Genomic DNA, 13,373 nt, shown 5'->3' on the forward strand with positions numbered 1-13,373 from the left:
GATGACATAGTGCTGTATTTTACTTCTTTATCTCTTTTTTTCAACTAAACGTGCTTTGCTCTGACTAGGGGGTACTTGAATTTAAAAAAAATTCCACAGGGGGTACATCACTGAAAAAAGGTTGAGAACCACTGAGCTAGGTAACTGTGAAGTGTTTTGCTTTTTTCGCTGTGCTTATCCCACACTTGAAGGGATGTACCAATGCTGAATGTGGTTTCTGGAATTCACTCAAAAGACCAGACCGTTGTTATTTTTTTCCTTATATTTTCCTTTAGTTTGCAACAGTTTCTCTAAACGAAGAAACAGCTTATTTTTTATTTTTTAGCAGTCTTTATAGCAGCCTTTAGCAGCCTTTAGCAGCCTTTAGTAGACTTTAGCAGCCTTTAGCAGCCTTTAGCAGCCTTTAGTAGACTTTAGTAGACTTTAGCAGCATTTAGCAGCCTTTAGTAGACTTTAGTAGACTTTAGTAGACTTTAGCAGACTTTAGCAGCCTTTAGCAGCCTTTAGCAGTCTTTAGCAGCCTTTAATAGACTTTAGTAGACTTTAGCAACCTTTAGCAGCCTTTAGTAGACTTTAGTAGACTTTAGCAGACTTTAGCAGCCTTTAGCAGCCTTTAGTAGACTTTAGCAGCCTTTAGCAGCCTTTAGTAGACTTTAGTAGACTTTAGCAGACTTTAGCAGCCTTTAGCAGCCTTTAGTAGACTTTAGTAGACTTTAGCAGCCTTTAGCAGCTTTTAGTAGACTTTAGTAGACTTTAGCAGACTTTAGCAGCATTTAGCAGCCTTTAGTAGACTTTAGTAGACTTTAGCAGACTTTAGCAGCCTTTAGCAGCCTTTAGCAGTCTTTAGCAGCCTTTAATAGACTTTAGTAGACTTTAGCAACCTTTAGCAGCCTTTAGTAGACTTTAGTAGACTTTAGCAGACTTTAGCAGCCTTTAGCAGCCTTTAGTAGACTTTAGCAGCCTTTAGTAGACTTTAGTAGACTTTAGTAGACTTTAGCAGACTTTAGCAGCCTTTAGCAGCCTTTAGCAGCCTTTAGTAGACTTTAGTAGACTTTAGCAGCCTTTAGCAGCCTTTAGCAGACTTTAGTAGACTTTAGTAGACTTTAGCAGACTTTAGTAGACTTTAGCTGTCTTTAGGTGAAAAACCTTTAAGGACAAAACACCACTAGATTAACATGCTGCAAAAAATCAATCAATTATCAATCCCATAATTTACAATTATTAATTAGGCTATCAAACTCTTAACAATTAAACAAGTGCAAGAAAATGGACTAATAGATTTTAAATAAATTGGCTCAACATAAATGCACCAAGATATATAAAATACATTTAACCCCAGAAACACAATAGATAAATACAGTAGAAAACCCAATATGCAAATACATAAATACCTAACCAATTAACCACCTATTTAGATACATATTTAAAATCCATACCCAATATAAATATATTATTAATTTAGCAGCAAAAAATGCCCCGTTTCCTATGCCCTCACGAGCAGCCAATGATCCAGCACAGTTAAATACAAAACTTTAAATTGAGCGACTTCACCCTCCTTATGAAGCAAACTGCTCCGACATGTATCAAACCAAGCAAGGAATACACATCAAACCTTTCTTATCAAACAACAGTTACAGAAAACACAGTGTGTATTTAGCCAGACTAAGCATAATGTAGTTGAATAGCCCTGCAGTATAACAACCCTAGACGACTTTCAGATAACTGTATATATACACATGATTAATGTGATAATATTTTGTGATTAATTGCAGGTTATTTTGTTATTTTTCACAGTCCTAATTTTTACACAAACCAATTATTTATACAACTTTACAAGTTGTTCGGTATATTTGTAGGGCTATTTGCAATGATTGTCTGCACTTTATGGGGATTTTGTGCAATTCACTTTTGCACTTTCTTTTCCAACTGAGCCATGAATAATGCACATAAAGACAAAAGATATGACCTCGCCCATGCTTGTCGCTTCCGCTGATTGTTTATTTTAAGTGTAAAGTGTCATTTTTCTGTCAAATATACCGGTAAACAAGGAGCACCTCCTGAATGACCTTGTTGGTTTCAAATGTTAATATGTCTAGTACAGTGTAAATATATATTCTATATTTAATTAGCTGTGGTATTGTGCTGCTTGGGGACAACAGATGGGAATTAAACTTCAGCGAGACTCGGACATATTTACATGTTTTTTATATATATCATGGATGTACTTGTAGGTTATTTCCTGTAAAATGTGTTGAGCGGCTGACCTGTGACGGTGTATGAGCCGCAAACTCTCAGGACTCATGTGGTTGTGGGAGGAGAGGATTCCTCTGGGAGAGTTGACGGACGAGCAGCCAGCAGGGCCGAATCGCTCTGTGCCAGGCATGCCCTGCTGAGTCCCAAAGATATACTACTCTGAATATTTACACTGCTCAAGCGATGCAAGTAGTACAAAATACTTTGATACTTGGAAAATTCATTCATTCTGACTTATATAAAAAAAAATACTAGCGAAAGAAAAGAAAGAAGAAACATTCTACGGGCAGCAACTCACATGGTGTAAACCTGTCCTCATCATGTGGAACTGATCCACTAGCTTTTTGTGGAGGGGACGCATCTCTGGGTGCACCAGCTTCTCATGGACAGCTAGACCCACTCCAAGAATGTTCACCTGTAGCAGGAAATCAAAAAATGGCAACGATTGATTGAGAGAGCTGACCCCATCCGAGGCAGCCCACTAGACAGCATTGACAGAAGAATGCTGACCAAGTTAACATCCATAATGTCCAATCCCTCTCACCAAATGCACATCACTGTGGATGCCCTAAGTAGCTCCTTCAGCATTAGACTGTTACATCCACAGTGCAAGAAGGAGCTCTACCTCAGGTCCAATGTTCCCTCTAATTTTTCATGTGTGTGCGCAAACGCACAAACACCCTGAGCATTCAGTGGAATACAGACGTGCACACTGTGGCCATACCAGCAGCACATTTGTCTCAAACCTGACATAACAATTTACATGTCTTATTATTATAATCAAGTGACTAGTCAATTTCAAGAGATTATTTTCATATATATGTGATTTGGCCCACTTAGATATTGTTTTTTTTAATCAGCTATGCACTATAGTATTTTATGCCTGGGTGGGGGTCCTGCTTTGGAAAGATTGTGTACCCCTTTCAGAGATCACATTTAGTTCCCCTTAAAACATTCACATGTTGCATGAGATGAAGTGTTTATTAACTTTCTGTCCGTAAAATAAATATTTTTATTAGCAATTATGTAGTCCTGTAACATCATTTCATGATTAATATCTAAAAAATAACATTCTTAACAAATGACAGTAGAATAAGCACACTGATTGAGGCAGGGGCGCCGCTAGGGATTTTGGGCCCCATGAAAAGAATCTTTACAGGGCCCCCAACACAGTGTCATTATTTTTTCTGTATTATAATTTCATCATCATAGGGGCCTCTCTGGGCCCCCCTCCATCATGGGCCCCTAGAATCCGTGTCCTTTACCCCCCCTTTTCGGCGCCCCTGGATTGAGGAGTCATAGTAAAACGACCTGAAATCTAGTGTAGTGTTGGAGTTGTCCAACTTTTTGTGTGGCCATAAACGCACCAGTGGCTAATTGCCATAGTGTATGTGTTGGTGCAGGTGAGAGAGAGCGCAAGCTGCTGCTGTTGATAAAACAAATGACAAAGAGTTGCTTTTGGCTTGGTTTGTACGGTAGACAACGACCAGTTTTGCTAGATAAAAGTATTTTACACATTGTTTTGGTGTGGTTATGGCCGACAAACAATTTCGCTAAATAAAGGGACCGATGGAATTCCTCTCCTCCTTTAAGCGTCTCCACAGACGTTACAATAATTTAAGTGTTGACAAACATTGTTTTTATCTGTTATGGCCGCCTTTCGTCACCTGTTACTCACAGTTGCATTGCAAAATCATACAAAACAAACGATTTGTTTATTTTGTTTAGAGTGGGATTTGATTCATGCAGAGGACGCGTGAGCAGTGCGCAATTGCGCAAGTGCGCACCTTAGAGGGAACGTTGCTCAGGTCCTTTCTACCCATAGTCAGAATACTTTAATAATGCACTTATGTAATTACTGGGATCTTTTTCTTGGTGTGCAATGCGGATGTTAGTGTTTTTTTGTTTTATGTTATCTTTTATCCATACATCTCTACATTAATGTGCAATATGTAGTGTTTATTCCTATGTTTATGTTTTTCATTACGTCTAACTTTTGTTGCTGTATGTAAAAACCTACACTGCAACAACGTAATTCCCCTTTTGTAGGCTAAAAAAAAAGTATATCCTACCCTATCCCTGCTCAGTGGCCTTGTGGTTAGAGTGACAGCCCTGAGACTGGAAGGTTGTGAGTTCAAACCCTGGTCGAGTCATAAAAATGGGACCCATTGCCTCCCTGCTTGGCACTCAGCATCAAGGGTTGGAATTGGCGGTTAAATCAACAAAATGATTCCCAAGCGTGGCCACTGCTGCTGCTCACTGCTCCCCTCACCTCCCAGGGGGTGAACATGGGTATGGGTCAAATGCAGAGGATAATTTCAACCACACCTAGTGTGTGTATGACTATTGTTGGGACTTTAACTTTAACTTTAACTATCCTATCCTAATGTGAGCCAATGTAACTGTGGTCATTCTGCACAGTGTTGCCTATGAACCCCAATAAATGAGAATTTGATTGATTGATATAGCACAGCCCCAGTATATGGTATCCGTTGCACCAATATAACATATAATATCCATCCATTTTCTGTCGATTGTCCCTTTGGACTTGGGGGGGCTGCAGCTTATTCCAGCTGCAATATACAGTATCGTAATAACCAGTCTTTCATCCTTTAAAAAGATAACAGCTCTGTTTTGAAGTTAGATTTTGTTCTGGATTATGATGAACACAATTATCGTATTTTTCGGACTATAAGTCTCGGTTTTTTTCATAGTTTGGCCGGGCTCCAGTGCGACTTATAAATGTTTTGTTCCTTCTTTATCATGCATTTTCGGCAGGTGCGACTTATACTCCGGTGCGACTTATACTCCGAAAAATACAGTAAGTCTTTTTCCAAAGTTTTCAAAGTGTGGCACACACACTTTTCTCACCATAGAAAAATAAATACTTGGGCTGTAATCAAATAGTCGATTCGACAATTCAATTAGAGGAGTCTGATTTGACTATCAACATTGTAGTCAAATCCTCTGATGTCCCCTTCCTCTGCACAGGAGGGAGGCAAATGAATACCTGCTGGTGCCCCATTAGTACATCAGATGTGTTGGGGGATACATTGCTCGCGTTCACTATGTCTTCTTTAAATATTTTTAAAAATATCTGTATGTGCAGACAAATACATTTTAGAGAGTAAGACATACATCTTAGTTTCGGCTTTCGCCTTTTTTTGATGTAGGGAAAATTGCAAATGAGATCTTTGTTTTGTTCACTTCAATGAAAGACTGTATTCCTTACTTGAGTACCATTGATTAACTTGGACATATTGTAGCTGAGATAGGCTCCAGCGCCCCCCGCGACCCCAAAGGGAATAAGCGGTAGAAAATGGATGGATGGATGGATATTCACATACATACTGTATGTGTTGGAGCACATTCGTGTGACGTCACTGACACCTAGTGACCAATTTAATATACACTACTACATATCACCATCTGTTTAAAAGTTCAAGTTAAAGTACCACTGAAAGTCACACACACACTAGGTGTGGTGAAATTACCCTCTGCATTTGACCCATCCCCTGGGAGGTGAGGGGAGCAGTGAGCAACTGCGGTGGCTGCGCTCAGGAATCATTTTGGTGATTTAACCACCAATTCCAACCCTTGATGCTGAGTGCCAAGCAAGGAGGTAATGGGTTCCATTTTTATAGTCTTTGGTATGACTCGGCCCGGAGTTTCAACTCCTGACCTACTGATTTCAGGGTTGACACTCTAACCACAAGGCCACTGAGCAGGCAGTTTGTTTTTTTTAACGCCACAGATTTGACTGATCGTCGAAGATGGGCAAAATCTAACGAATCAGATTCAACTAAGAAAATCTTTACTCGACGACAGCCCTAAAAATACATTCATTTTGACTTCTAACATAATTGAAGTTATCAAAAGTGTGTACACATGCTGTGAACGAGCCAATGGAGTCTCAGTCTGACCTGCTCCTGCATCAGATCCTTGAGGTGCGTGATCCTCTCTGTGTCCTCTGGGTGACTGCTGATGTACTCTTTATCGAAAAACGCCTACGGGGAGGAGTAAGAAGATCAAGAGAACTCGAGGCTGAAACTCGTCATTCAAACCCATCAGCCCTGTCCTTCACATCTACCTCTTGGTATCTGGCAATGCCTCCGTTCACTGCAGCGTCGATGACCCCGTTGAGGCACATGCTGAGCGGATTGATGTTGCCGTGATGTTGTCTGTGTTGGTACTGGCTGATCAAAGTCCGCAGCTCCTGGGTTTTGTTCTCCACCACATAAATGGCATTTTCAAGAGGGCTTACCTCAACCTGGAAGTATACATATAGAACAGTGATTTTCAAACTGTGGTACCTGTACCACCAGTGGTACGCAGCTTCATCTAGTGGTACAGTGTTTTATTTTCCTATATTCAAACAAAGTGTTACTGATCAAACTGTGTGTAATGTTACAGTGGCCAAAAATATTAAACATACTTGTTAAATAAAACCTCTGCGGTGTTTTTTAATGAATACTTACGCCTACTATGCTACTGTATTTTATTGTCGGTCATTATAGTAGTACTCGGAGAGCCACGTTTTTTCTGAGGTAGTACTTAGTGAAAAAGGTTTGAGAACCACTGATATAGAAGATTTGAAACCGAGAGGATGCTACCTCAGAGTTAAATAGATAGAATTGCAAAATCGAATAAGACTTGATACAAGAGATTAATCAAATGTATGTATTTTACAAAAATAATAATGCTCAGTTTTGAATGTCACAGTTTTTTTCCTGAGGGAACTCTCATGAAGAAATCAATCTATCCATCTATCTTTTTAACTAATGTGTATTATTGTGTTGAACTGCATTGAATGATATATGTTTTTTTTCCAAAATAAGACGTATATTGTGTTCAACTACACACCATCATTCGTGATGGGTGTTTGAGACAATATAATGTATATTCAATAAGCTATTGAAAAATTAAACAAAATATATTCCTCAAAAAACAGCAACATATTAAACAAATAAGACTTGTCTAAATAGACATCTGTGTTGTGTTTTCTTGAGACGTTACAACGTTAAATTATAAAACTACTGAAAATATAAAGCTAAAAATATTTTTTTAAATTCAGCAAAATACGTTGTTGTTTTTTTAAATATAATTTGTATATTTATCTAGACACCACCTGTGTCAAGTGTGTTGAGACGATATAATGTATATTCACAAAACAATAGAAAATGAAATACTAAAAACATTTCTCAAAAATCAGCAAAATATTTTTTTTTTACAAAATTAGACTTGTATATTCATCCAGACACTCTGTATGTATCATGTGGGTCTTTTTGAGACAATATAATGAATATTAATAAAGCTATTGAAAATAAAAAATATTTATTGTAAAAATCACCAAAAAAATTGTTTTTCCAAAATGAGACTTGTATATTAATCTAGACACCCTCTATGTGGGTTTTTTTGAGACAATATAATGTATATTAATAAATCTATTGAACATACAAAATAAAACAATATTTTTTACAAAAAATCAGCAATATTTCTTTTTTCTAAAATGAGATCAACCAACTCGAGACTATATGCAGTTTCCGAAACATTGGGATGTACAATGAAGAAGTTATTGAATATCTAAATATTTCAAAAGTTTTGTTTTTATCTAAAGTTTTGTACTAACCCACCATTACTACTAACTAACCAATGACCAACGAGCCATTGCCATTCTGAAAGATAAATAAGCTACAGTTTTAGATCACTGCAAACTATAACCACCACTACAAACATATTAAATCAACACCTGGTGTCTGATGCATTATTATTGTTTAATTTTAAAAATGTTCTTGTATTGTTCAAGTGTGTACCTGAAGTGTGAATGTTTGAAAGATAATTAAAGATGAGCACTGAAACCATGATAAAAGGTGTTCTAAATGCAATGGTGTTCCTTACCACTTCTCTCCTGTCCACCTCTGCCCAGCGGGAGATTCCTGGGAGAGGGCGTGAGAGGATCAGGGTGGTTCTCTCAATCCAAAGGCTCTGTTATGCAAGCAGACAACAAGGAGTGAGTTCCTCTTCATTTGCATTGAGCATCACCATTGAGGTCACCGTGTAACAAAGTGTAAATAGGCATCATCCCTTCAAGGAGACATGTCGGTCAGTGCAGCGAAAGCTGAAGTGAAAAGCTCTTAGTTTCATATTTGGGCCACTGAGTCGGATACAACTAGAGTGTAGTGTGTGGTGCTCTAAACCAGGGATGTCAAACGTACGACCCGCGGGCCTGATCAGGTTTTATCCGGCCCGCGGGATAGACTTAGACTTAGACAAACTTTAATGATCCACAAGGGAAATTGTTGGATGAGTTTGTTAAGTATAAAAATGAGCCGAAATTTTTGAATGAAATAAAGTTCTGTTCTAAATGTGTGCACTAGATGTCGCAATAGCAATTCTTTGTATCTTTGTAGATTATGCTACATATGTAAAAAATAAAAATAAACCACGTTAGTGCAAAAAAAGTCGAGGAAAATGAGCGACTACATAAATAACATCCTGTAATTTGATTTGGATATTTTTTTATCTTGATGGATTGAAAATTAACACCAATGAGTTGACTGGTGAACATTATCATATAATTTATTCAGAAAGTATAAATAACGACAAATAAAGATAGAATACTATTAACCGCAACATGTAAGTGTAAAAAACCCCAAAAAAAACATTATGATTTGAACATTTTCAGAATGTGCTTGTTCTATTTTTAAACAAAGAAAACAATCTGAAGTTGTCTTCATTTTTAAGTTATTGTGCCGTGATTTTACCAGTCCGGCCCACTTGGGAGTAGATTTTTCTCCATGTGGCCCCCAATCTAAAATTAGTTTGACACCACTGCTGTAAACACTTGCAGGTTGATGAGCTGTAAGGAAAAAGTCGGGCTATGAAAATAAAGCAGACTTCTTGTTGATAATGCATACCGATTAGTGGTGTAATATCAGCTTATTCGTTTGCTTTTATAAAACAATGCCATGTTTAAAAAAAGTTGAATGATCTACTTTTGCAAACTAGAATGGTTTTAATTAGAGAATTCGTTAAATGCGTTAAAATGTAATATCGGAAATTATCCGTATCGTTTTGTTTATTATCGGTATCGCTTTTTTTTATTATTGTTTTTTTTTTTATTAAATCAACATAAAAAACACAAGATACACTTACAATTAGTGCACCAACCCAAAAAACCTTCCTCCCCCATTGTCTGTTATTAATATTCTGGTTTCTACATTATATATCAATATATATCAATACAGTCTGCAAGGGATACAGTCCGTAAGCACACATGATTGTGCGTGCTGCTGGTCCACTAATAGTACAAACCTTTAACAGTTAATTTTACTCATTTTCATTAATTACTAGTTTCTATGTAACTGTTGTTATATTGTTTTACTTTCTTTTTTATTCAAGACAATGTTTTTGATTTATTTATCTTATTTTATTTATTTTTATATTTTTTAAAGTACCTTGTCTTCACCATACCTGGTTGTCCAAAGTAGGCATAATAATGTGTCAATTCCACGACTGTATATATCGGTTGATATCAGTATCGGTTGATATCGGTATCGGTAATTAAAGAGTTGGACAATATCGGAATATCGGATATCGGCAAAAAGCCATTATCGGACATCCCTAGTTGTAATTTAACTGAATGTTCTTTTATCAAGTCTGTAGTTTTATTGTAAAAATATATACGTATATTATTTTTTTATTATTTACAACTTCCTTCCTTCTTCTGCGATTAAAATGTCCTCTTGCCACACACACAATTATGACCAATGTGACTGCTGCAGGCAGCACGGTGGCAGAGGGGTTAGTGCGTCTGCCTCGCAATACGAAGGTGCGGAGTAGTTTGGGGTTCAATCCCGGGCTCGGGATCTTTCTGTGTGGAGTTTGCATGTTCTCCCCGTGACTGCGTGGGTTCCCTCCGGGTACTCCGGCTTCCTCCCACCTCGAAAGACATGCACCTGGGGATAGGTTGATTGACAACACTAAAAATTGGCCCTAGTGTGTGAATGTGAGTGTGAATGTTGTCTGTCTATCTGTGTTGGCCCTGCGATGAGGTGGCGACTTATTCAGGGTGTACCCCGCCTTCCGCCCGATTGTAGCTGAGATAGGCTCCAGCGCCCCCCGTGACCCCGAAGGGAATAAGCGGTAGAAAATGGATGGATGGATGGGTGACTGCTGCACGGAGACGGATATTGCCCATGGTGACCACAAGGGGGCCCCAGGCGCGTTGACCACAAGGGGGCCCCAGGCGCGTCAGATGACAGGAAAACCTTCACTACCTGAGTCATTTACCCCAGCCTGATCTACTTCCTGTTTGATGCGTTGCAACATCTAAATTCAATCAGTGTCACGGTTGCCTCACCGTACCCTGAACTCATTCTCGCGGTCCTTGGGGCCCTTGTGGAAAGGCCTGTCATAGTGGAAGCGGCTGACATTGTTTATGCGGTAGAAGCTCTTGATCCTCTCGGGCACGCGCTCCAGTTGAGGCACATCAGTGATGTCTGACACCGGAGTCACCGCGTAGATCTGCAAGTCTACAAGCTTAGCGTCAAGGAGCACACTGACAGGCAGGAAGAGAAGATGGCACTTGATGGACATACAGTACATGTTTTGTTTCCTTTTGTACACAAAATACACACTATAAAACCATTGAATACTATAATATACAAGCCAGACTATAAGCCACTACTTTTTTTCTTATACTTTGAACCCTGCGGCTTATAAAAGGGTGTGGCTAGTTTATGGATTTTTCTTCGGTAACGGCAGGTATTTAAAAAGTTATTTTCATAGACCACCGACAGACACACTGGAAAAAGGTGCGTTATTGTTTGCGCTAACTCTTATAGCACATCTGGACGAGTTCGCTCACTGCAGCTGCTGCGGGTTGACAATGTACTTCCTGTTTTGTTCCTTGTACTGAAAATATTCGTCCATAGCTTTTTCTACTCCTTTGGATTCTTCATTCATCCTTCCAAGTAAGATTTACAATATAACTAAAATCCTGGGCTCGGGATCTTTCTGTGTGGAGTTTGCATGTTCTCCCCGTGACTGCGTGGGTTCCCTCCGGGTACTCCGGCTTCCTCCCACCTCCAAAGACATGCACCTGGGGATAGGTTGATTGGCAACACTAAATTGGCCCTAGTGTGTGACTGTGAGTGTGAATATTGTCTGTCTATCTGTGTTGGCCCTGCGATGAGGTGGTGACTTGTCCTGGGTGTACCCCTCCTTCCGCCCGAATGCAGCTGAGATAGGCTCCAGCACCCCCCGCGACCCTGAAAGGGACAAGCGCTAGAAAATGGACAGATGGATGGAAATTCATACTAACTAAACCGTACTATGTGTGATGTCTGTAGGATTGTTTTCATGCATATCTGTAAGTGCTATTGTAATGTAATCAAACTAGCGTCGTTAGCATTAGCAAATATGCAAACACATTTACAAGTGTCTGTCTTAGTATTATTAACTTACAATAGCATTCTTTTTGGATTGCTTCAGTTTTGTAAATTCACCAAAACCTCAGCGTGGAGTTATCGAGTCTGTTTCGCTGATTGGAGAGTTAGCTTCCAAAACTAGTGGGTCCATGACGATGACTTCTGTTTTGTTTGATCATCTGTTTTACTGCCATGTTACAGACACCATTTAGAAACAATTAAGGTATGTAAATAAACATTTACATAATCTTTCAGATCGGTATATCTGTGGCTCATATAGGTAAACATATTTATTTCATAAAAAATTTGGTGGTTGCGGCTTAAATACTGGTGCGCTCTATAACCCCTAAAATATGGTACATGGGCACAGTCAACCACAATGTATTCCATCAGGCATCTTCTGAACAGTCTCAAGCATTCAAATATGCAAGCTTTCCAAAGAACAATTACAATATTTCTACCAAAGGGCAGATGCGCCGTGAGGAATTCTGTGCCCCATTAGTTTAAAAAAAACATTGGTTTCCCCCTTTGGCCAGCTGATGTCCCAAAATCCTATATTTGGGGACCCCCGTCAGTCAGAGGCCCTCTTCTCCTTCTGTCGTGTGTCTAGATTTTCAGCTCTGTTGAGGCGAGCCAGGTCAACGTGTCATCGTCCAGGTCAATCAGACCTTGTTCGCCATTCGGTGGCCGGTGTTTGGGGCAACTAGTTACTATATGCTCTACTGTCTGGACTGGGTCCCCACACTCACAGGAGGCATCTTCACGAGTCCCCACCTCTTCATCGCTGCTCTGTAGCGTCCGACGCCGGCCCTCAAGCGGTTGAGGGTTGTCCACTGCTTCCGGGGTCGTCGATGTAGTGGTGCAGCCTTGATGGTTCTGCTAACTTCCACTGTTCTCTCCATCTCGTCTTGACCCAGGTGGCCTTGGAAGTATCAGCTGGTGTTGTGCTGAGCAGTTCGTGGGCTTGCATGGCAAAGGGGCGCCTTGACTTTAAGCACACGCGTCGTGGTGTTTCTGTGACGATCTTATGGAGGAGGTGGGATTCGCTGGTCTGTGCTTTTCGGTAGAGGGCCAGTGTGGCTGCTTCTCGTCTGATGTTTGCCGGGGCGATGTCAGCGAGGATGGGCAGTTGGTTTACTGGGGTCCCTCGCAGGCACCCGGAGACGGTCCGCAGGGCGCATCCAACTTCTTTACATGGGCGCTACGGCACCAAACCGGGGCACAGTACTCGGCGGCTGAGAACACCAGGGCCAGCGTGGACATGTGCAGTGTCTTCGTCGTGGCTCCCCATGTGGTGCCGGTTAGCCGCCGTATTAGGGCGGCACAGGCACTTGTCTTTGCCTTGGCACTGTGCAGGTGTTGTTTGAATGTCAGTGTTCTGTCAAGCTTCACACCGAGGTACGTGGGAGCGGGCTGGGACTGTAACTGGGCATTATCCACCATGATGTTCATCTCACGGACTGCTTCCTTATTGTTGAGGTGGAACATTGAAGATGTTGTCTTATCCATGCTGAGCTTGAGACGCCATTTCCTCAGGTATGAGGACAGGGTGTTCATGTCCTCAGAGAGGCCCTGTTCTGCTGCTTCCCAGGATGGCTTACTAAGTAGGATGGCCAGATCATCTGCATACCATACTTCTTTGACTGAGTTGCAGGCAGGTCATGGATATAAATGTTGAACAGCATTGGT

General features: G+C 40.3%; 1 protein-coding gene across 8 annotated transcripts in view; it reads right to left on the bottom strand.

Moving 5' to 3' along the window:
• LOC133619967 (dedicator of cytokinesis protein 3-like) overlaps nucleotides 1-13,373 on the bottom strand; it is a 127,099-nt gene that overhangs the window by 12,187 nt on the left and 101,539 nt on the right. For 5 of the 8 annotated variants that reach the window (XM_061981163.2, XM_061981161.2, XM_061981158.2 and 2 more), the window contains 6 exons: nucleotides 10,621-10,787; nucleotides 8,152-8,238; nucleotides 6,344-6,523; nucleotides 6,177-6,260; nucleotides 2,552-2,668; nucleotides 2,265-2,407 (listed from right to left, as the gene is read on the bottom strand). In XM_061981163.2, the coding sequence (XP_061837147.1) occupies nucleotides 2,265-2,407; nucleotides 2,552-2,668; nucleotides 6,177-6,260; nucleotides 6,344-6,523; nucleotides 8,152-8,238; nucleotides 10,621-10,787 (778 nt within the window). The remainder of the gene's footprint in view (nucleotides 1-2,264; nucleotides 2,408-2,551; nucleotides 2,669-6,176; nucleotides 6,261-6,343; nucleotides 6,524-8,151; nucleotides 8,239-10,620; nucleotides 10,788-13,373) is intronic. The other 3 variants (XM_061981162.2, XM_061981160.2, XM_061981159.2) reach the window with 2 other exon arrangements.

Source organism: Nerophis lumbriciformis, linkage group LG01 (genome assembly GCF_033978685.3).
Source record: "Nerophis lumbriciformis linkage group LG01, RoL_Nlum_v2.1, whole genome shotgun sequence".
Taxonomy (NCBI): Eukaryota; Metazoa; Chordata; class Actinopteri; order Syngnathiformes; family Syngnathidae; genus Nerophis; species Nerophis lumbriciformis.